We start from the raw sequence: 22496 nt of genomic DNA on the forward strand, positions 1-22496 counted from the left end.
ATTACTAAAAGGTACTTCAGTTTTAATAATATAGATACTGACAATGTTGTTGTTTTTTTCCGCAAACCTTGGCCACCGTTCATGTGTATTTAACTAGTAAAGAAGTAAAAAAGAACACACGGCCTACATAAATATAAGTACAAGTTAAAACTTAGTAGCAAACAGAAAATAATATATTTGGAAATGTACTTCCTTCTTTTTTTTTAACACCCGAATATTTATAAAAAATCAATCCAACCAAGACTAGGGTGGTAGGGGTGGACACAATCCCTTATATATTAAAAGAGAAGAATTACAACATATTTTTGTAGTTACATGTCATCACCGCAATCATTCTTAGAATCCTTAGAAAAATATGTTGGTCCACATAAATATATAATAAACCTTTTATTAAACGGTTTATTATAAAAGGTTTATTATATATTAAATAGTTACCTAGTTATAGTTATTGTTGTCAAAAAAAAAACCTTTTATTAAACTAACCATAAATTAATCATAAATTTTTTTCATTGTTTCCTTAAATAAAAATCACGGAATTACCTAATGTGGCTAAAGTATATATATGACAATTAATGATTTTGAATAATAAAGATATGATAAAAATTACTCTATTCTTTATCATTTTAAAAAAATATGAAGTTATTAAAATAAATTAAACAACCACATTAACTATATAATAAAAATTTACATTTTTTCGTATATGCTATATTTTGAATTTTTAAAAACGAATCTAAATGACTAAAGTTGTTAAAAATCTCACATTGAAATTTTTGTGATCCATGGTTTAAAATTTATGTTATAACAAGATAGAAATGATTACGAAATTACATAAGTAGGAAGTCTCATTTAATAAATATTATATATATGTATTTTAATATTTTTAAAAAATAAATTATATACGATATAAAATACATAAGTATTTTAATTTCGAATTTGCTTTAAATTTTTTTGATAAAAATTTTGAACAATTATTGACAACTTAATATTTAGATTTTAAAATTTGCATTGAATGTTTTTAAAATTATAAATTACTAAAACTATTAAACATCCCATAAAATTTTTATTGTTATCATTGATTTAAATTTTTTTGTTATAAAGAAATACAAATGATCAAAAATAATATGAGTATAAAATATTTTTAAACAGATGACAATATTAATAATGAACTATATATCTATGTTAATATCATGTAAACTTAATTTTATAACATATATAAAATAGAAAAAGTGTTTGTCTCGATTAATAAAATTTATTTAAGTATTTGTACCAATTTAATTATATACGTAATAGTTACTAAATTTTTAATTATTCAATATATATTTATTATTTCATAATATGTAAAAAATATATAATACTTAAAAATAATTTATATTTAATATTTATTCCGCGCAAGGCGCAGATCTTAACCTAGTTATTTATTATTTGCTTAATACTCCTACTTGATCGATTTTTAACTCGTAAAGGCGAAATACAATTGGTCTGATCAAGTCAAATATCAAATAATCTACATAAATTACTTCTACATACAGGAAAAATATCAAGTATTAAAATAAAATTAATTATTTGACGTTTTTGTTTTATTACTCGTTTTTGTTAATTAACAAAGAAATATTTTCCTAAACAATAATAAATAACTTGTTTATATTTTATTTTCCATAAGTGAACCAAACATAAATGATATATTAATATAAGTATTTTTGGAATTTCTCTTTTTTTATATGTTATATTTTTCGAATTGACTAAAACATAGCAAAACAATGAAATATTTTATATATATAATAAAGTTATTTAGATTTAAATTCTAACGAAGTGACTTACAAATAACAAATAATAAAATAAGATAAGTAACTTACAAATCCATATTTTAAGCAAATACTTGATTATTTGCTACTTGGCTTATCTCGTACTTGTAAAGTCAAGTAAAAAGAAAGCTAGCAAATTTTATTACTCGCAAGTTTGAGTTAAATATCAAATATCGTAATTTTATTTATTAGTTGTCTTGCTATTTACCCCATTAATTGTTACTGGTTACTTGGTCAAAAAATATTTGTTACTCGCTAGAAAATATTTGTTACTTGTCCCATCACGTGTTTGTTTGTTGTCTATGTAATGTAATCTTTGTGATGTAATCTTATTGAGATAGCCTCTCGTTCAACTATCACCATCCATCGCAGAAGACAGATACCTTTTCTTCTCTTTCTTCTGTTTGAGCTTTGGGATCCATCAATCAACGATGGCGACCGACGAGCCCTCTCCCTCTCGCTGGAGCTTTCTGGTAAACCCATACTCTCTCACCTGACTCGTTATCTTTTACTTCTAGAAAAAAAACATTTTCTAAGCTATACAAGATCACTATGTTTCTTAAATATTTGTAGTAAAATCCAAGTCAAAACTCTTCACTGTCGCTTAGACTTTATATTTTCTTTTTTCCTTTTTAATATATAAAAGAAGATAAGAATGTTCTTGAATCACCGGAGAAACCGAGGAACTCAGCTTCAGACCACTGCTTCGTTTCAACTCTTTAGTTTCTCGAGTTTATAGATGAAATATATAGCTTTACTTACTTCAATAGCTTAGTGAGTGAGTGAACAACGATCTGAAATCAAAGCCATGATTTTAAAACGTTTTGTGATACCAAGTTTGGGAGGAAGAAGCTGTCTGAAGAACAACAAGAAGATGGACCATCCAACACCAAGGAAGAACCTTCCCAAGTCGTCACCAATCCAGTTCAGGTTACTCCTTCGTTGCCTTTCTGTAAAGTGGTAACGGTGTTATGTTCTTTTTTACTAAGATAGATTCAAAGTTTTTGGCGTTTCTGATGATTGCAGGAGGAGGGTAACACTGGCTTGGCCAATGGGATTCGAGAGAAGCCGTAAGATCTATGCTTATTGTGTATATGTTGGATCTGTGGAATAGTTAGCATAGGCACTAACTGGTCTCTTTAATGTTTCTTCTTCAGGAAGAAGTCAATGTTTCCACCTTTTGAATCAGCAGAAACTCGTGCTCTGGCGGAGAGTTTGAGCAGGTAATGGGTACTTGGATACATTCTTGGTCTTCACATCATGTTCTTGTGTGTTTACATGGCTTGTGTTTCAGGGATATCATACGTGGGAATCCAAATGTCAAGTGGGAAAGCATCAAGGGCTTAGAGAACGCTAAAAGGTTGCTCAAAGAAGCTGTTGTCATGCCTATCAAATACCCCTCGTATGATCCGTATAAGCCAAAATGTCGATAACTTTTCAGTTTTTGTTTGGTTCTTGAATCTCAAACTTATGGTTTCAGCTACTTTAATGGTCTACTATCTCCATGGAAAGGGATTCTTCTCTTTGGTCCACCTGGTACTGGAAAGGTACCATGATTCTCTCTCGAATGTGTTATTCCTCTTGAGAAACCTAAGCATGACAAATCTTTATTATGTCTTTGTGCAGACTATGCTTGCAAAGGCTGTTGCTACAGAGTGTAACACAACATTCTTCAATATCTCAGCCTCATCTGTTGTTAGCAAATGGAGAGGTGAAAATCTTCTTCTTACACCTTTTATTTACTCAAATGGTGCACTCTTTATTTTAATTGTGTTGTGATGTTTTTTTTTTATTCAGGTGATTCTGAGAAGTTGATAAGAGTGCTGTTTGATCTAGCTAAGCATCACGCACCTTCGACTATATTTCTTGATGAAATCGACGCAATCATAAGCCAACGTGGTGGTGAAGGACGTAGTGAACATGAAGCAAGCAGGCGTCTCAAAACTGAGTTGCTCATTCAGGTGAAAACAATGCTCAAGAATCATCATCATCATCTTTTCAGACCATGAGTAACAAACTACTTTGCAGATGGATGGGTTACAGAAAACAAATGAGCTTGTATTTGTTTTAGCAGCAACAAATCTCCCATGGGAACTAGATGCAGCTATGCTCCGCCGACTAGAGAAAAGAGTATCCTTATTTGGTTTCTTTTATTGAATGAAAATGTTTATTTTTATGATTATTACTTTGTTTCGGACTTAAGCAAGTGACATGTTTAGATTCTTGTACCTTTACCGGATCCGGAAGCAAGAAGAGGCATGTTCGAGATGCTCTTGCCTTCACAACCGGGAGATGAGCCATTGCCTCATGATGTGCTGGTTGAGAAATCAGAGGGATACTCTGGTTCGGATATTCGGATACTTTGTAAGGAAGCTGCCATGCAGCCATTGAGACGCACATTGGCTGTATTGGAAGACACAGAAGATATTGTGCCTGAAGATGGTAAAAAAAAATCCATATATTGGAATTGTTTACATCTAAAAACTGCAGAATCTTTGACATGTTGAGTTTTGTTTTTTGGGTTGCAGAGTTGCCAAAAGTGGGAGCTATACTACCAGAAGATATTGATAGAGCGCTGAGTAACACTCGACCATCGGCTCATCTGCACGCCCATCTCTACGACAAGTTCAACGATGATTACGGTAGCCATATCCTTAAATAACTTGGATGAAACATTACAAGTCATCTAGTACTTGCATCCATCATTATTTGTAATGGAAGCCTCTCAGTGACTTTATCTCAGTTATTATTACTTCCATTTTCTTGGACCACTTTATTGTTTTATTAAATAAAAACTATATAACTATCAGCGTCTTTGCTTCTCGCTGGTCGTCCTGAGTGAAATATTGATGAAGTGTGCAGTAAAAAACCATAGCGATCAAAGAAAAGGTTAAAAGTAACTGCGTTGGATGAAAGAATTACAAAGAAAAGAACAACAGCACCAAGTTCTTGTCGAGTCTGCTACATAGAACCAACTGTGTTTCACTCACTCAGGTTCTATCCGGACCAGCTTTTCCTTTTCTGGACCGTTTTCTTGTCCTCTTTTCTCCACCGCCTTCACCTTTCTTTACCTACAAAATCAAAAATAACAAGATTCTTTAACCATTGGAGCAACTTTAGTGACACCAAGTAAAAAGCTCTCTTATCTAACCTCTTGTGCACCAGATCTCGATTCAGCTTTGGGCTTTGATTGAGGTTTCTTGGCATCGTTCACCTTCTTTTTCTTCATGCATGAAAGTGGGTTTGGTCCCTGCAGAGTTTTTCCAGACAACATTTGAGATACAATGTGATATCAAAACTCAATATTGTGAAAGTGGATTTGTACATTATTACCTTTGCTCTATTCCGCTTGAATTGGGGTTTATCCTTCACACCGAGTCCATTTCTTGAATTGACCACTCGGGGCGTTTCCCATTTATCCTCTTCAGCTGTTCCTTCTCCTATATTAGAAGCTAAGATCCTCGCAGTCTGTTTCTCCAACATCCTCTTCTCCGCATCGGTCATAGTCAACCTCTTTCTTTCAGAGTCTTTTGCGACCTCACGTTGGAAATCAGAAGGTTGGTCGATCTGCAGACTGTTATTCAGACCATACAATAGTGGAACGATAGACTCCTGAAAGAAATTTCACAATGCAAATCACATTAATAACAAAAAAACATCGCCTACAAGACCTACAAATATATCACAAGATTCACAATCAAACTAACCATCTGAAGCTTTTTCCTAAAAACGGCGTCCTGAGTACCGAGAAAGAAATGCTCCGAGTTTTTGGATCCGAGTACCTCTGATAAACACTCGTCTGCTGGTTTTGCCTCATCGTGCTCACACCTAACAACTCAAATTAAACCAAATCAATCTCATATACATTATATACAACATCAAGGTCTAGCACATTAACAGAATCCAAACCTAACACTCTCAATACATAAAGCTCATAATTCTCAGTTATCCAACAAACCAACTTCATATACATTTATACAGAATTCAAACCTAACACTTAAAAATAAATCTTCACTTTCTACACATTATAAAGCTCATCAATCATCATATATAATCATAGCAAATAAATTTAATACACATTAACATTAACAAAAAAAAAACTCAATCTCAATACATAAAACTCATCATATCAGCTACTCAAATTAACTTAATATACAAATTATACAGAATCCATGCCTTGCAACTTAAAAGAAATCTTCACTCTCTACACATTACTATGCTCATCATGTCAATTATAACAAATCAATTTCATATACATTATTATACAAAAAAAAAATCGACACTTTATATACATTGACTAAGCTCAACATATTGGTTACAAAAAAACTCAGTTCCATGCCTTAAGAATCGAATCTTAACTCTCAAAAGTTTCTTAATTGATCTCTCACACAATCCAGTTCGAGACCTCTCAATGTAAGAAAACGAAGACTTACGTAGCAGTGCTAAGCATCTGAGCAGCCTCGAGAGACTCGGAGTAATCTTTACCCAGTTTCTGCAACTCCGCAACCACACACCTGGTCGTGAAGAGCTTGACGGGACCTCCTAGGAGCTCGGAGATGACAGTGTCTGCGGGAGTGATCTCGCGAGACACGAGATGGTGGACGAAGGTTCCGTCGCAAAGGACTTTGAAAGGCTGTCGGAACCCGAAACATACGGTGAAGAATCTCACGGTTCTCCTGTTCTTCTTCTGCCTCTTCACTCTCATCTTGTCTTCTTCTCTCTGGATTGAAACGAAATTTCAGAGGCGGAGAAGGTGAAGGAAAACTAGGGCTTTAGGGTTTTTGTCTGGTGATTGAACGCCGAGGGATGTCGGGAGAGAGAACTTATTTGTTTGGTCGGTACTTCGGTTTCATGAAAATTTTAATTTAGTTCAGTTTTTTTTTAATGGACATACTTTAGCAAAGGCCCATTTTATTTGGAGTCCAGTACAAAAAAGCTCATTAAGACTTTCCCACTTCAAGCAGTGTCTCTAACCTTTCTTCAACAATCAGTTCGATTCAGAATCTCTCTTCTGATTTGATCAGAAAACACACACGCATTCGATGGAAACAGCAGTACAAATTCGACTGTAATTTTTTAAGACAAGCATAAACACGAAACAGTTTATTGGAGACGAGAGAGAGATTTATACAAGGATTTAATTAACAAATAACAAACTACAAAAACATTTTTTAAGATACTCTAAAACATAAACATATTTAATTAATTTTGGATATTTTCGGATCGTAATTCGAATTTTAGTTTGATTCGGATTGTATCCAAACCTTAAAATACCAAGTTCTTAAGTCTCATTCAGATATTTTTTGTATAATGGTTCAATTTGAAATTCATTTTTCTTTTCAGTTTGGATTAAGGTAGAAATTTTGGGGTTAAAATGTCTATACCTACCGAAATTGATAAAAACGTCCAAATGGATCTAAAATTGTAAATCCGAAGAACCATAACCGAACTCAGAAGAAGAAAAAAGTATTCAAAGATATATGAATCACAATTATATAGTTGAATATAATATTATTTTAGATTTAATATCTATAAATTTTCAAAATACATGAAATGTAAAAGAATATTTAAAATAGCCACATGTGAATATTTGAAAATAACAAAATATTCAAAATATATGAAATACTTAGATGTTTTCCATACAAATACACAAATTGAACTAATTTTCTTGCTAATTTAAAATATTTTATCTTAGATTATTCAGATTTCTAAGTTGTATATTATTTTTATTTTGGATTTTAAAACTTCTAAGATATATTTAGTTTTCTAAAATTTTATAAAATTTAAACGATTATTCAAACAGAACCCACAGTAATCTGAACTGAGACTGAATCAATATTTATAAATACTCGAATATATCTTAAATATTTAGTTCAAAAAATCTACAATTCGAATAAACTTAAATGGATATCCGAATATTCACTCCAATCGGTCATATTATTTTGAAGTTTGAACATAATTTTTTTTGAAGTATTGGAATTTCAAAAAGCTATTAATTAAAGTTGCTAAAATGTCAACATGCATTAATTGTGATTTGTGTTTAGCTTAAGCCTTTAACAAAAAAAAATAGAGACAATTTGCAGCCACATAAAACCCAAATGAAAAACAAAATAAACCTAAAAAACATTATACACGTGCGGGAAAAAGCGAGAGAGAGAGAGAGACAGAGATGTGAAACTGTGTTCTGTTTCCAGCTTTTGTCCCGTCTTTTCATGATCCTTATCTCTCTCTCTCGACACATACACAACACGTGATACACACCGACACATAGATAGATATATAAACCAATCTGACTAGCTCATTCTCATCATCACCATCAAAAACTTCACAAGCCTTTTTACTCACAAATTAAGAAAGAAATGGAGATGCAAAGCAACTGCGACTTGGAGCTTCGCCTTCATCATCCTCCTTCTTATGATTCAAGCAGCTCCGAAATTCCACAACCAAATCAAGAACCTCAGATATGTGTTCCTTCAGATCTTATCCATCTCCAAGCAAAAGCTATACTATCACTAGCGAGTAGGGATATGGAAGAGAGATCAGACGGCTCAGATCCTTCAATAATTCCAAACAATATGAATCGAGTTCATCATCAGAAGACCTCTACGAAGAGATCTCTTCGTAGTTTTCTTCAGAAACGTAATGTTCGGATTCAGGCTTCTTCTCCTTACCGCCGGTTCCCAATAACTTTGTTTATGTGATTTCAGTTTCCCTCATGTTAGATATCGAGTTAGCACAATTTTTATTATTAGATCGAAGTGTTTTTTTTTCTTGTAACATGAAAGTTCATAAATCAAACCGAACCAAAGACTCTTAACTACAGAACCCCAAAGAGATACAGAACAAAGCTAACACTAAGGAAAAAACACTAACGATCAGAGATAAATGTTTTAAAATGGTGAAACGGTAAGGAGTTTGCTTCAGGTCAAATTGGCTTCAGGTCAAATGATTAAATACATCTATATATCAAACTATGAAACTCAGTTTAATGTCTCTCTCTCTCTCTCTCTCTCTCTCTCTCTCTCTCTCTCTCTCTCTCTCTCTCTCTCTCTCTCGTGTCGAATTCTTCAAGATGGAAGAAGAGACTTGAAAAAGCATATATATGAGGAGTTTGGATGTTTTGGGAGGTAATGGTGATGTAAACAGAAGGCCTTTCGTAGAAGACAGAGTTCTAGGCATCAAAAATGCTTATAATTTGATTTCAGAATTATCTTAATATAATATACCTATATCACTTTGTAAGTATATGGCAGTACGATGAGCTGCTTCCAGGTTATGATTGCGAGGTTAAGAAAGATATTAACTTAACTTATGAACATCATAAGTGATGTCTGCTCTTGAGAATGTGAGATAAAAGTCTCCCAGTGAGAGTTCGGTAGACTATTCGATCGGAAAGCACATCTCCACTCTCGAGCAATCTATAGGTGTTGCAACTGGTTTGCATTCTAAGAGACCAACACTTTCCAACATATCTAAAGTAGATTTTCTTTGACACTGATAATACGGGGCCGAGCCTGAATAGAAGTCCATCAAACATGTGTTTCGAAGCCCAACGAAAATATATGTTTTGGGATCAAATATAGCCAAGAGGTGACTGCATATAGTATGGATTGACACAACTCGTGATCGTTGTTGTTTGGGTTGCAAAGCTTTAGTCCATGATCTGGAAGTACTGGTGATCCAGAACAGATTGGCAGCTAAAAATCTGAACGGGTGGATTCATTTTGATGAGCTAACATTGTGATATCTCCCAAAACGTCTATGCTTGTCCAGCCTAGTCCGGTTGAAGGGTGTTACAACTTCGGCTACAAATCAGCTATGAGGAAGAGATTCGTGAGATTAACAATCTCTACACTGAGATGAAACTATTGAAACACTGAACAGATATCGGAGACGTATGGTTGTTGGGCTTTACTGGGCCTTTTAAAGACTCTTCATTAAAAGTTAATTAATTAATTAAGTCTAATCTCTACTAATAAAAGGGAGCTTTTGAGGCTCCATAGGGTGTCCACATCAGCGGAAAAAATTTCTCCCGAAAGATGACACGTGGCATTAAATATAGTTTTACATTTTAATATGAGAAAAATACCAAAATAGCACTAACTCAAGTTTTTGTTCCCAAACTAGCACTCAAGGCCAAAAGTCACAAAAATAGCACTCAAGGGGTGGGGTTTAGGGTTTAGAATTTAGGGTTTAGGGTTTAGAGTTTAGGTTTTAGGGTTTAGAGTTGAGAAGTGAGGTTTTGGGGATAAGATTTTAAATCTTGAAAAATAAAAAAATTTAAATTTTTCAAAAGATAAAATGCTATTTTGGTCATTTTAGTTTTTGAGTGCTATTTTTGTGATATAAACTTAGAAAAGTGCTATTTTTAAGATTTGCCCTTTTAATATTACTTATTTTTGAAAATTGTAAAAAATATGTAAACATACAGCATAAAAAAATGGAAAAACTACATTAAACATATGTAAGATTACTATTTTTCACTTAAAAAAAAGACGGTTTATCTCCATAATGTAACATTACCGTTTTATAAAAAAAAAACAAAAAACATTATATATAATTTCAAAAATAATAAATATATGTAAAACATGCAACATAAAAATAGAAATACTACATTAAACATATGAGGCTCCATAGGGAAAAATATGTAAACATACAGCATAAAAAATGGAAAAACTACATTAAACATATGTAACATTACTATTTTTTACTTAAAAAAAAACGGCTTATCTCCATAATGTAACATTACCGTTTTATAAAAAAACAAAAAACATTATATATAATTTCAAAAATAATAAATATATGTAAAACATACAACATAAAAATGGAAATACTACATTAAACATATGAGGCTCCATAGGGTGTCCACATCAGCGGAAAAAATTTCTCCCGAAAGATGACACGTGGCATAAAATATAGTTTTACATTTTAATATTACTTATTTTCGAAAATTGTAAAAAATATGTAAACATAAAGCATAAAAAATAGAAAAACTACATTAAACATATGTAAGATTATTATTTTTCACTTAAAAAAAAGACGGTTTATCTCCATTATGTAACATTACTGTTTTATAAAAAAACAAAAAAATTATATATAATTTCAAAAATAATAAATATATGTAAAACATACAACATAAAAATGGAAATACTACATTAAACATATGTAAGATTACCATTTTACATTTAAAAATAACAATAATATGTAAACATACAACATAAAAAAATGGAAACTTTACATTAAACATATGTAAGAGTACCATTGTTCACTAAAAAAACGGTTTATCTTCATAATGTAACATTACCATTTTATAAAAAAAAAGAAAAAAAACATAAATATAACTATTTGACTATTTGTCCAAGTTGTTCTATTAAACATTGCCGTTTTACATTAAAAATGGAAAAATACGTAAAGATTTAAACATCTATCTTAAAATATAAAATATAGACATTAACTAGATATAAAGTATAAGAAAGAGAAATACTCAATATATAAAAATATATAATAAGTAAATATTATAAATATATAAATATACGAATTATATATACAACAATAAATAAATGCACAATTTAAAAAAAATAGAAAGAGTACATTAAATATTAAACATCTATATTAAAATGTAAAATATAGATATTAAGTAAATATAAAGTATAAGAAAAAGAAATACACAACTTAAAAACAATGGAAAAAGTATATTAAGATTTAAACATCTATCTTAAAATGTAAAATATAGATATTACGCAAATAGAAATTATAAGAAAAGGAAATACACAATTTAAAAAAAATGGAAAAAATACATTAGTATTTAAACATCTATCTTAAAATGAAAATCAATCTTAAAATATAAAATTATTAGTAAATAGAAAGTATAAGAAATAGAAATACACAATATAAAGAAAAATAAATAATAAGTAAATATATAATATAATCCCGAAAGATGACACGTGGCATAAAATATAGTTTTACATTTTAATATTACTTATTTTCGAAAATTTATAAAAAATATGTAAACATACAGCATAAAAAATGGAAAAACTACATTAAACATATGTAAGATTACTATTTTTCACTTAAAAAAAGACGGCTTATCTTCATAATGTAACATTACCGTTTTATAAAAAAACAAAAAACATTATATATAATTTCGAAAATAATAAATATATGTAAAACATACAACATAAAAATGAAAATACTACATTAAACATATGTAAGATTACCATTTTACATTTTTATTTTAAGAAAATAATATGTAAACATACAACATAAAAAATGGAAAAACTACATTAAACATATGTAAGATTACCATTTTTCACTATAAAAAAAAAGAGTTATCTGCATAATGTAACATTACAATTTTGTAAAAAAGATATTATATATAATTTCGAAAATAATAAATAATATGTAAACATACAACATAAAAAATGGAAATACTACATTAAACATATGTAAAATTACCATTTTACATTTAAAAATAACAATAATATGTAAACACACAACATAAAAAAATAGAAAAACTACATTAAACATATGGAAGATTACCATTGTTCACCAAAAAAACGGGTTATCTTCATAATGTAACATTACCATTTTATAAAAAAAAGAAAAAAAAAACATAAATATAACTATTTGACTATTTGTCCAAGTTCTTCTATTAAACATTACCGTTTTACATTAAAAATGGAAAAATACGTAAAGATTTAAACATCTATCTTAAAATATAAAATATAGACATTAATTAAATATAAAGTATAAAAAAGAGAAATACTCAATATATAGAAAAATAAATAATAAGTAAATATTATAATATATAAATATACGAATTATATATACAATAACAAGTAAATGCACATTTTTAAAAATGGAAAGAGTACATTAAATATTAAACATCTATCTTAAAATGTAAAATATAGATATTAAGTAAATAGAAAGTATAAGAAAAGGAAATACACAATTTAAAAAAATGGAAAAAGTACATTAGTATTTAAACATCTATCATAAAATGTAAATCAATCTTAAAATATAAAATTATTAGCAAATAGAAAGTATAAGAAATAGAAATACACAATATAAAGAAAAATAAATAATAAGTAAATATATAATATAAGTAAATACCAAATTTAAAAAATGGGAAATTACATTAAGATTTCAAAATATATATTAAAATTTAAAATATAGATATTACGTAAATAAAAAGTATAACAAATGGAAATATACAATTTAAAAAAATGGAAAACGTACATTAAGATTTAAACATCTATCTTAAAATGTAAAATAGAGATATTAAGTAAATGAAAAGTACAAGAAATGGAAATACATATACAGGAAAATAAACAATAAGTAATTAATGTAAATATATAATATATGAATTATATATGTAATAATAAGTAAATACACAATTTTTTTAAAAATGGAAAAAGTTCATCAAACATTAAACATCTATCTTAAAATGTAAAATATATAATATAAGTAAATACACAATTTAAAAAATGGAAAAAGTACATTAATATTTAAATATCTATTTTAAAATATAAAATATAGATATTACGTAAATAAAAATATAAGAAACGGAAATAAACATTTTAAAAAATAGAAAAAATACATTAAGATTTAAGCATCTATCTTAAAATGTACTTCTATCTTAAAATGGTAGTAAATTATATAAAAATGGAAATACCACATTAAACAAAAAAAAAATAAAAATGTATAGTTTTACATCAAGAAAGTCCCTATAAAACTCATTATTCCATCCACATCAACCTCACACTATGAAGGAAAATTTCAAAGCACTCGAGCAAAACAATGGTATCACCATCAACTCTTGCCGTCCCAGAAACCTTTAATGACCTTGAATGAGATTTTTTTATAACAACAAACTTTTTGTTAGGTGGATTCATTGTTGGGAAACCCGCAACTTCCAAAAGCTAAACTTATTCATGGGAATTGAATTGCTTTTCATAGACTCAAAGGTATTCTTACAAATGTAAATTAATCTAATCCATAATTTTATTGTTAATATTCATACTAACTCTTTCATGATCAAACCATTTCAGTTAATAACCATTCAAAAGTTTATCCCGAAACACTTCCTTCCTCGCCGAATCAGGTATTGGTTCATGTTGGTTTAGTATTGTTTTTGGTTTACTAACCGGTTTAGGATGGTCCTATTGTAAATATAATTTAAGTTGGTGTAGCATATATTATGTTTAAAATAACTTAAATTAAATAATAATAATATTATGCTTAAAATATAATTTTAGAGAGTTTTCAAATATAGTTTACAGAACATTATAGGTGATGAATTTAATTTACTAATTTCGTTTATTACTTAAAACTAAGTTTTTTAAAAAACATACTGAGTTATAAATATCAATGATGGATTGGTGAGTATAACATGAAGACAAAAATATAAATATCTGATTTTCAAGATAAGAAATTCAGCTTTTATTCATATACTCAATATATAATATCTTAAATTATTTTTTAAAAAGTATACATAATTTATATATATAGATTAATCTTCCAAACTTAAACTATTATATTATATATGAATAATATTTTTAAATAAAAATAATTTCTGATTTAAAATAAAAATAAAAACAACAAATGGTTATTTTCAAATAATGGATGTAATTTACATTATACTATCATTTAACAAGTATTAGATACGTTTTGATATATCATTATTTTCTATTTCCAGAAAACAATAAATTGTTAAACATCAATATCATCTATGTTAAGTATACGAACAACACAAATTCAAACATCACAAAAAATATTTACATAGCCATTATAATACAATAATTTAATCAAAAAATACAATTAAAAAAATATTAAAAAGAATAGTTATATACTTAATATTTGAAAATAAAATATATTTTTGCTAAAATTGTACTTACCTGGCCAAGGAGATCGATCATCTTTTTACGGATCGATCGAATGTTGAGCATGTGGTCGATCCGAAAATACTCTGCAGTTTAATAAAATCTCTAAAACATTTATTCCAACACTCAAAAGATAGTTTTGGTAAATATGATAACTAGATAGCCAATAAAATTACAAAAAAAAATATTTAAATAGTAAAAAATATGTTAATTTAACGTGTTAAAATTTAAAAATAAATTTTAATTATGACATGCATTTTAACATTTATATAAATATATATCATACCCTAAATATAAATAATTTAACAATTAAATTAGAAAAAAATAAAAATCCCGGGCGTAGCCCGGGTTAATCCCTAGTAGGCGCATTAAACCCCTGAGAGGAGGGAGAGAAGCCCTAAAAAGGCGGTCGCAACTCGGTCGACGGTCTGAGTGGAATAATCAAAATCTCTCTCAATAACAAAAATTTATTTTTCATTTTTCATTTTTGCGAATTCATGGCTGAGATTCGACTTCGTCATCAAACCATTTCTTAATTGTAAACTCTCACAAGAAAGAATAAGCGAAAACAAAGTCGGCTCCTTTCTCCTCCTCTGTTCAGATTCAGCTCAGCTCTTTGGTTTCTCGTCGTCCTCTCTGTTTATTTCTTCCTTTGGATCCGTAAATAAAAAGACATGTTATTCACGAGGGGTATTTCTCGGATCTCTTCCAAGTTTCTGAGAAACCGCGGCTTCTCTCAGTCACTTCTCTCCTCTCACCGCCTCCTCGCAATCATTCCCGAGCTGGGTCACTCTTGTTCCGACTCTACTTCTACACACAAGGTAATCTCACCTTTCTCTCTCTATCAGAATTTTTTTGATTATTGATTGATTGCATATGTTTCATTCTGATTTGAGTATTAGAAAAGGTGCAATTTTTTTACTGTGATCTGACAATCATTACCATGGAGATTAATGAATAAAAGGTGTTGTCTTTTATATAGTAATCTCCCAAAAAAGCTAGTGTTCTCTTTAAAGTTTCTAATAACGGAATGGTCGCACCCAAAGAGTTCTTTTTTCCATTTTCATATTTCATGGGACTATTCAGATACATCAGCTCTGTGTTGACCACCCGTATATGCATGATAAGAAAATGATTAAAAACGGATTCATTTATCTAAAAGCTTCATTTTGTGTTATATAGAACCTAACCAATGTGTTAATTCTTTTGTGATGTTTTAGTAGGGTTACGTTTGCAGAGGTTCTACTTATTCATTCAAATCTCCAGTTTTTGGTGGTTTTGTACATCACCATCTCTATCACCAGAGCAGCTCAGTTGTTGAGGTTTCATCTTCTTAGCTTCCCTGTTTACCATCTCCTTCGAATCACGTAGTTGAGCTTTAATTACGATCCTCTCTTGTTAAACCTTTACATATATTTCAAGTTTTTTTTTTTTCCTTTGCTAGGAGGAGCTTGACCCGTTTTCGCTTGTGGCTGATGAGTTGTCACTTCTTAGCAATAAGTTGAGAGCCATGGTAGTTGCCGAGGTATGTGGTCTTTTCTTTTGTGTCATTCATTTTCATTTGCTGTGGGATTTGATGTTCTGAAGAAAATTTTGTATATACTTCTGCTATATAGGTTCCGAAGCTTGCTTCTGCGGCTGAATACTTCTTCAAAAGGGGTGTGGAAGGCAAACAGTTTCGTCCAACTGTAATGACCACACTCTCTTGTTATCATGTCCTGAAACCATTTTTTCTATTGGTATCATAACCAGGTCTGGTTTTATTATGTTTATAGATTTTGCTGTTGATGGCGACTGCTCTGAATGTACGTGTACCAGAAGCATTGGCTGCTGAATCAGCAGATGTAGTCTCATCAGAGTTACGTGTAAGGCAACGGGGTATTGCTGAAATCACCGAGATGATACATGTCAGTAACTATTCTCTACTTATCACACTCATTGAAATCAAGATTCAGTATCCTTTTTTTTTTTTTTAGTTACTAATGCTTTGGTCCATTGTAGGTTGCAAGCCTACTGCATGATGATGTCTTAGATGATGCTGATACAAGGCGTGGTGTTGGTTCCTTAAACTTTGTAATGGGTAACAAGGTACTCACTTGACAGAAGCATCAACCATCTAAGACATGATCAAATTTGTTTCGGCGATTATGCTACAGTTAGATATTAAGATCACCATATACTTCTTTGTAGATATCGGTATTAGCAGGAGACTTTTTGCTTTCTCGGGCTTGTGTGGCTCTTGCTGCTCTTAAAAACACAGAGGTAAGGATACCAAGAAACTTACCCTCAATTTGTAAACTTCTTCAAGGTACGGTTGTTCATAGGTCTCTTTATTGTAGGTTGTATCGTTGCTTGCAACTGTTGTAGAACATCTTGTTACCGGTGAAACCATGCAAATGACTAGCACAACTGATCAGCGTCATAGGTAAAAAATCTTCCTTTTCTCCGTTCCTTTTAAAATACAGCTATATAAGGAAAAAGCTACTCAAGTCTTCTATGATATGATTTTAACAGTTCATGCAAATCTGTTTTTTTTTTCTATGGCTACAGTATGGACTACTATATGCAGAAGACGTATTATAAGACGGCATCACTAATCTCAAACAGCTGCAAAGCAGTTGCATTACTCGCTGGGCAATCAGCAGAAGTTGCCATGTTAGCTTTTGAATACGGGAAGAATCTGGTTCGTTCGTTATCATCTTCTTAAAAATGTTGGCTCCATTGCAACATCTTGGTCCAAATGTTTGATTAGTTTCTATTTTTTGAAGGGCTTGGCGTTCCAATTGATAGACGACGTTCTTGACTTCACCGGCACATCTGCGTCTCTAGGAAAGGGATCGTTATCAGACATCCGACATGGGATCATAACAGCTCCAATCCTGTTTGCCATGGAGGAGTTTCCTCAACTACGCAATGTTGTTGGTCAACTTGAAAAAGATCCAACGAACGTTGACATTGTAAGTTTGAAAGAAACAAATCTCTGAATACATTTTCAAAGTCTCTTATGTTGTGTTCTGTAAAAACAAAACAGGCTTTAGAGTATCTTGGGAAGAGCAATGGGATACAAAGGACAAGAGAGTTAGCTATGGAACATGCTAATCTCGCAGCAGCAGCAATTGGGTCTTTACCTGAAACAGACGATGAAGATGTCAAAAGATCGAGGCGGGCACTTATTGACTTGACACATAGAGTCATCACCAGAAACAAGTAAGGATAAAGAAAAGGGCTCTCTATAATATACAGCAAGCATCGCTCATAACATGATGAGAATGTTTCAATTTCATTACATTCCATTTGTAGGATTTTGTGTTTGTACAACTCGTCTCACAAAATAATTTGTTGTTGGTTTTCATTATAAACAACATACAAGGAAAAAATAGAGAGAAAGTAGACACTACTTGTGTAATGATTCTCAACCATTTCTTGTGAATTTGGTTTAGGTCTGGTGTTGTAACAGACCTAACCGTTTTAAATAACATCAGAAGCTGAAGCATACCGTCCGTACTAGTATACAGTAATCTCAGTACAGTGATTCGATCAAATATTTGGAATGATCTTTGTTCAGTTAACAGTGAACAAAAAAAAAAAGAAGTGATATAAGCTTTTTAATAACGGTCTTTAGGGATCATTCTCATTCTTTGTTATGTTCTTGATAATATATAAACACAATAGTACGCTATCCAGATTTGATGACAGAGGATCTTGAAGAACTACTGATGCAATTTTGAACGGGGACAAAGTTGTAAACATGAGATTCTCTATAGTCTTTCATATACAAAAACCGCATCTCTGTAGGATGTAGCACAAAGAAAGTAACAAACACCAAGAAGCTAAAGCTCCTAAGAGCTCAAGAAGAGAATCATGCTTTTTTTCTTAGGGTTTAGTTTCATCAGAATCTTGGGATGTGTTGGAAACATCTGTAGCGGTTAGTCCATGAATGGATTCAAACCCTTTGGCAAAGACAGTTGCCAGAGCAGTCAGCACCTGAAAGACATTGGGAAGGCTTGATTTGAGGTTGTCCAGTGTCATTCTCTTACTGACCTCAACCGAGTTCAAGTACTTGGTTTTCTCAACGTCCACTCGTTTTTTCAAGGCTTCGATCTTGGCTTGTTTGATTAACAACGGATGCTTAGACCCCAGACTCGTTGAGTTTGCGTCCTCTTCCATTGCTGACATACCCTCGAGCCTTCTTTCCATCTCAGCTAGTGAAACTAGCTCTTTCTCCAGCCTTGTTTCAAGTTTATTCCATTTCCTCCGCAAGTTGTACTCCTCAGTTTGTTGATTAATAACAGATTTGATTGCCATCAGAAAGCTTTTAATGGCCTCTGAGGTTACCTATATAACCGAATACAGTTGCATTTGAATATATTAAAGAGATGGAGCCAAGAACAAGAAAAATACATATAAGTTGCAAGTGATATAGGAACCTGATCAGGGAGCTTTTCAAAGACAAGCTGCCATTCTTTGCAGAGCTTACGAGCAGCAACAGGCAAGCTGGTTCTTTGGTTGTCTTCTTTAGAGAGGCGATCAGTAAGTTGGATCCACGTAAAGAGTGTTTTCACGTATTCTCGCTGAGAATTTACTAACTTGCAGAAACTATTGTACCAGCTAGTAACCTCGGTCTCTAGTTGATTAACCGCCTGGCGTTTGTATTCCGAACTGAGATCTATGCTCGGGTAATCTTGAAGATGGTTCAGTTGCTGGGATATATGAACTTGGAGTTGATGGCACTTGAGCATTGTTTTCCACATGTGTGCTAGTCTGCGTGTATTAAAGACCAAATGAATGTTGAGAAGCTATACAAGTAATGGTCAGCAAAAGAGTGGTTATGGAGTTTACCCGGAGGTTAAAGCAACGAGCTGAGGATACAGCTCCTCATTGATTAAGTTCAGCACACATGAGCATGTCTCAGTTATGGAATCTTCTAGACGCTGAATCTCGGTTTCCAAACTCTCCAAAGACAAGCGAGTCTTCTCCATCTTGCTCAAATCATAGGCTTCCCCATCTTGCTTTTGCAGTAACGCAGACTTCCTCTCATGCTCCACTTTAGCAATTTCTTTGTTCTGATTAGAGAACAAGACTTTAGCATTTCATTTTTGAAAAACGAACACTGAAAGAGTTGGATCAGCTAGCTCTTACTCTGACGAGCTGGTAAAGTTTCTTCTCAGCTGTGTATAGCTTCTCAAGTGTGCTGCAGTGAGCTCCAGGCCTGCAGGGCTCAACAGTACCGCTTGTTGTAGCATCTTTCCCCATCTGAAGAGACTTTGAGGACCAGCTCCATGACAATGCACTGAATACCTTTGCAGAGCTACTTCTTTTCCCTGCACCAACCACATAAGTATTATAAATCAGCATCTCTGGTTGGTCCAACATCCAAAAATCTTGAAGATTTAGAAGCAATAAGAGACTTACTTCTTGATTCCTGATACCTGAACGGATCAACACTATCCCTGCTGTTGATATCCACTATCACAGCAATCTCCTTCTCGCAACCAGATGCTTTAAGAAAGTAATCATCCAACTCCTTGATGATCCCTTCTAAGGTCCTCCTGATCCTACAATCAGTGTTCTCCAGATCTTTGCCATAGCAGCTTGTCATCGATGAGTTATCGTCCATAACTTCTTCAAGTTTAAACGTCAGACGCCGTGGCTTCTTCACATCAGACCCACCAACGGCTTCTATTTGCTGAACACTTAAATCAACTGCTTCTTGTTGCTCATCTTCTTCCTCAAACTCAGTCTTCGTCTCTGCCCAGTTCTCCTCTTCAGCTTGCTGAATCTTTTGTTTCTTCTTCAGGTCAGTTTGTGTAGCTACAATATCACCATTTGGATGGCTATCCAGCTCTAGTGACTCAAACGGGTTCCACAAGTTCCAAGAGTTCGGCAATGGAGGTGGAGGAGTTGCACCACTCCCATCAACATTACCATCAATCTCTGCAGCACCCTCTTCTTCCTCATCAGTCTCAGGCTTTCTCAAATCCGGGCTAAAAGGAGGAGGAGGTGGTGGAGGAGGCAAGGTAGGAGGATGAGGCGGAGAAGGAGGCAATGTAGGAGGCGGAGAAGGAAAACTTAAGCCATAACTAGTGTTCTCAAGCTCCAAGGACTCAGACTCAGTGAACTGCCTGAGAGTGACACCAGTGTTCCTCAAAGCTCTAAGATAAGCCAACTGTGCATCTGCAAAATCTCCCCTGAACACTAATAACTTCTTCATTAGCCTCTTTCTCTGCCTACACACTAACACCTTTTCTTCATTGTCTATGCTTGAAGCAGCACACCCCATCTCTTCCCCACAACCAAAGTCTTCTCCTTTCGCAAGATCACTTAAATTCTGAAACAGAGAATGTCAAAGTTAACTCTTTGTTTACAAACGATTCAAAAACAAAAGGGCTAAGCTTTTCAATCTAGAGATTCATCAGTGAACACAAAGTGCTCTCCTTTTTATATTTTTTTGTTTTTGTGGGTTGTCACTTGCATAAAAGTGGCTAAAGAGATTACAGCTAGTTAAGATCTCAAATGTGCTTTAGAGAACATACCAACGAAGCTCCGCGAATGATTTATCTCCGAAAAGGAAGCGCCTTTCTTTCAACCCTTCAACGCCATTTCTCTGAAGAAAGCAAGTTCGCGGAGATAATCTTCATGGAAACAGCAGTTTCGACAAAAGGTCAAAGCTTGGTCCAAAGCTCAAAAACAGTAAGAAAAACGATGCAATTTAGAAACCAAACAAAGAGAGAGAGAGAGAGAGAGAGAGAGAGAGAGTGAGTGAGTGTGAAGAAATTAATTTGGCATGAATATTTTATATGTTTTTTAGCAGAGATGGATACTGACATGGAACCTGGTACAATGACATTTGTTAAAAATATTTGCTGTATAAATAATACTTTATTTTTTCATTTTGTACTAAGTGAACAATCCGACAATATTTAAAAAAGAAAAGAAAGTATATCCATTAAAGTGACCAAACATGATCAAAGGCAAAGATTAAGTTGGGGGAGCTTAAACAGCTAACTAAACTTAAACAAGAAGGAACTGTTTTGAGCCTCCTAAGCTTACTCTTTTCTGGTTTAACTATTGTTTTTTTCATTTGTGTTCCCATGTCTTTAGGGTCATCAGTGACGTTCATAAAGTGCTGACATGTAAGAGAGATAAAACACTAATTCATAAATCAATTTTGTACTATCACTCATTCTGATTGTTCTATACATTTTTCCGTAATTCTAAGAAATCTGTGAAAAAATGATTTTATTTCTAAAACATCGTTTCTCTTGCATTCCAAAACTTTCCTCAAAATTTTTTGCATGCTTTCTACTTGTAAAGTGTTGGAATGCAAAGAGAAAACATGATGGAGGAACAAATTGTATTTAACTACTACTAGGATCAGATAACTTCAATAAAAGTGTGGTCCTCCAAAGTCCAAATTCACATGTAAACATTAAGGGTATAAGGTAATTGTTTATTTTCTTCCTTGTTAGAAAGGTATATTCGCCTTTATATATACAATAAAGAGAAAAAAAAACTTTTGTTTATCCAAAAAGGTTTGGAGTTCGCAACTATTTGTACAAGTAAAAGTTGAGAAAAAGAAAGAGGAAAAGAGACAAAGGTGACAAGATTACACTTAGGCAGATAGAAAGAGAGATATAGACTAGAGAGCATCCTAAGAGATTGACTATACAATGACAGTATAGACTAAGACAACCAAAAACCACATTATACATAATTGAATAATATCCAAAAGCAGTATTACTTGGTCACAAAGTTGATGGCTTTGTGTTTATGGCTTGTGATGAAATTGAAGGGTATCTTAATCATCAAGTTT

At 32.2% G+C, this 22496-nt stretch overlaps 5 protein-coding genes across 7 annotated transcripts; 3 read left to right on the forward strand and 2 right to left on the reverse strand.

The window, feature by feature from the left end:
* Nucleotides 1-2063: 2063 nt before the first annotated feature.
* Nucleotides 2064-4616, forward strand: LOC103857538 (katanin p60 ATPase-containing subunit A-like 2). Its single transcript, XM_009134745.3, has 11 exons — nucleotides 2064-2275; nucleotides 2640-2732; nucleotides 2829-2872; nucleotides 2960-3025; nucleotides 3097-3204; nucleotides 3283-3349; nucleotides 3429-3513; nucleotides 3600-3763; nucleotides 3831-3932; nucleotides 4022-4244; nucleotides 4331-4616. Exons 1-11 carry the CDS (start codon nucleotides 2234-2236, stop codon nucleotides 4462-4464), a joined length of 1128 nt encoding a protein of 375 aa, XP_009132993.1. The 5' UTR covers nucleotides 2064-2233; the 3' UTR covers nucleotides 4465-4616.
* A 30-nt stretch (nucleotides 4617-4646) lies between these two features.
* On the reverse strand, nucleotides 4647-6660 carry LOC103857537 (rRNA-processing protein UTP23 homolog). Of its 2 annotated transcripts, none has more exons than XM_009134744.3 (5): nucleotides 6236-6658; nucleotides 5510-5630; nucleotides 5136-5414; nucleotides 4954-5052; nucleotides 4647-4873 (listed from the first exon to the last, which is right to left on the reverse strand). In XM_009134744.3, exons 1-5 carry the CDS (start codon nucleotides 6505-6507, stop codon nucleotides 4793-4795), a joined length of 852 nt encoding a protein of 283 aa, XP_009132992.1. In that variant the 5' UTR covers nucleotides 6508-6658; the 3' UTR covers nucleotides 4647-4792. The 2 variants fall into 2 exon arrangements, with proteins under 2 accessions (XP_009132992.1, XP_033144922.1); XM_033289031.1 differs by having other exon boundaries at nucleotides 4655-4876; nucleotides 6236-6660.
* Nucleotides 6661-6896: 236 nt separating this feature from the next.
* On the forward strand, nucleotides 6897-8668 carry LOC117133048 (protein TIFY 5B-like). Its single transcript, XM_033289032.1, has one exon. It carries the CDS (start codon nucleotides 8162-8164, stop codon nucleotides 8501-8503), a length of 342 nt encoding a protein of 113 aa, XP_033144923.1. The 5' UTR covers nucleotides 6897-8161; the 3' UTR covers nucleotides 8504-8668.
* Nucleotides 8669-15074: 6406 nt separating this feature from the next.
* LOC103857539 (solanesyl diphosphate synthase 3, chloroplastic/mitochondrial) lies at nucleotides 15075-18102 on the forward strand. Of its 2 annotated transcripts, none has more exons than XM_009134746.3 (11): nucleotides 15075-15504; nucleotides 15907-16005; nucleotides 16128-16208; nucleotides 16300-16371; nucleotides 16459-16590; nucleotides 16685-16771; nucleotides 16874-16945; nucleotides 17023-17108; nucleotides 17234-17366; nucleotides 17452-17640; nucleotides 17715-18102. In XM_009134746.3, the coding sequence occupies exons 1-11, from the start codon at nucleotides 15358-15360 to the stop codon at nucleotides 17892-17894; spliced, it is 1278 nt and encodes a 425-aa protein (XP_009132994.1). In that variant the 5' UTR covers nucleotides 15075-15357; the 3' UTR covers nucleotides 17895-18102. The 2 variants fall into 2 exon arrangements, with proteins under 2 accessions (XP_009132994.1, XP_018513432.1); XM_018657916.2 differs by having other exon boundaries at nucleotides 15079-15504; nucleotides 15904-16005.
* Nucleotides 18103-18385: 283 nt separating this feature from the next.
* On the reverse strand, nucleotides 18386-22368 carry LOC103857540 (nitrate regulatory gene2 protein). Its single transcript, XM_009134747.3, has 6 exons — nucleotides 21217-22368; nucleotides 20096-21011; nucleotides 19823-20004; nucleotides 19523-19746; nucleotides 19111-19444; nucleotides 18386-19018 (listed from the first exon to the last, which is right to left on the reverse strand). The coding sequence occupies exons 2-6, from the start codon at nucleotides 20961-20963 to the stop codon at nucleotides 18557-18559; spliced, it is 2070 nt and encodes a 689-aa protein (XP_009132995.1). The 5' UTR covers nucleotides 20964-21011; nucleotides 21217-22368; the 3' UTR covers nucleotides 18386-18556.
* Nucleotides 22369-22496: the final 128 nt, after the last annotated feature.

This window comes from Brassica rapa, chromosome A03 (assembly GCF_000309985.2).
Source record: "Brassica rapa cultivar Chiifu-401-42 chromosome A03, CAAS_Brap_v3.01, whole genome shotgun sequence".
Classification (NCBI taxonomy): domain Eukaryota; kingdom Viridiplantae; phylum Streptophyta; class Magnoliopsida; order Brassicales; family Brassicaceae; genus Brassica; species Brassica rapa.

Excerpts from the sequence above, each read along its gene's own strand:
- LOC103857539 (XM_009134746.3), top strand. The coding sequence starts at position 15,358 with ATGTTATTCACGAGGGGTATTTCTCGGATCTCTTCCAAGTTTCTGAGA. Across the intron at positions 15,505-15,906 it reads ACTCTACTTCTACACACAAG|GGTTACGTTTGCAGAGGTTC; the intron begins GTAATCTCACCT and ends ATGTTTTAGTAG. Across the intron at positions 16,591-16,684 it reads AAATCACCGAGATGATACAT|GTTGCAAGCCTACTGCATGA; the intron begins GTCAGTAACTAT and ends GGTCCATTGTAG.
- LOC103857540 (XM_009134747.3), bottom strand. The coding sequence starts at position 20,963 with ATGGGGTGTGCTGCTTCAAGCATAGACAATGAAGAAAAGGTGTTAGTG. Across the intron at positions 19,445-19,522 it reads CTCGTTGCTTTAACCTCCGG|ACTAGCACACATGTGGAAAA; the intron begins GTAAACTCCATA and ends TAATACACGCAG. Across the intron at positions 19,019-19,110 it reads TTGAAAAGCTCCCTGATCAG|GTAACCTCAGAGGCCATTAA; the intron begins GTTCCTATATCA and ends TCGGTTATATAG.
- LOC103857538 (XM_009134745.3), top strand. The coding sequence starts at position 2,234 with ATGGCGACCGACGAGCCCTCTCCCTCTCGCTGGAGCTTTCTG. Across the intron at positions 3,933-4,021 it reads TCCGCCGACTAGAGAAAAGA|ATTCTTGTACCTTTACCGGA; the intron begins GTATCCTTATTT and ends TGACATGTTTAG. Across the intron at positions 4,245-4,330 it reads AGATATTGTGCCTGAAGATG|AGTTGCCAAAAGTGGGAGCT; the intron begins GTAAAAAAAAAT and ends TTTGGGTTGCAG.
- LOC117133048 (XM_033289032.1), top strand. The coding sequence starts at position 8,162 with ATGGAGATGCAAAGCAACTGCGACTTGGAGCTTCGCCTTCATCATCCT.
- LOC103857537 (XM_009134744.3), bottom strand. The coding sequence starts at position 6,507 with ATGAGAGTGAAGAGGCAGAAGAAGAACAGGAGAACCGTGAGATTCTTC. Across the intron at positions 5,631-6,235 it reads CAGATGCTTAGCACTGCTAC|GTGTGAGCACGATGAGGCAA; the intron begins GTAAGTCTTCGT and ends TTGAGTTGTTAG. Across the intron at positions 5,053-5,135 it reads TCAAGCGGAATAGAGCAAAG|GGACCAAACCCACTTTCATG; the intron begins GTAATAATGTAC and ends AAAACTCTGCAG.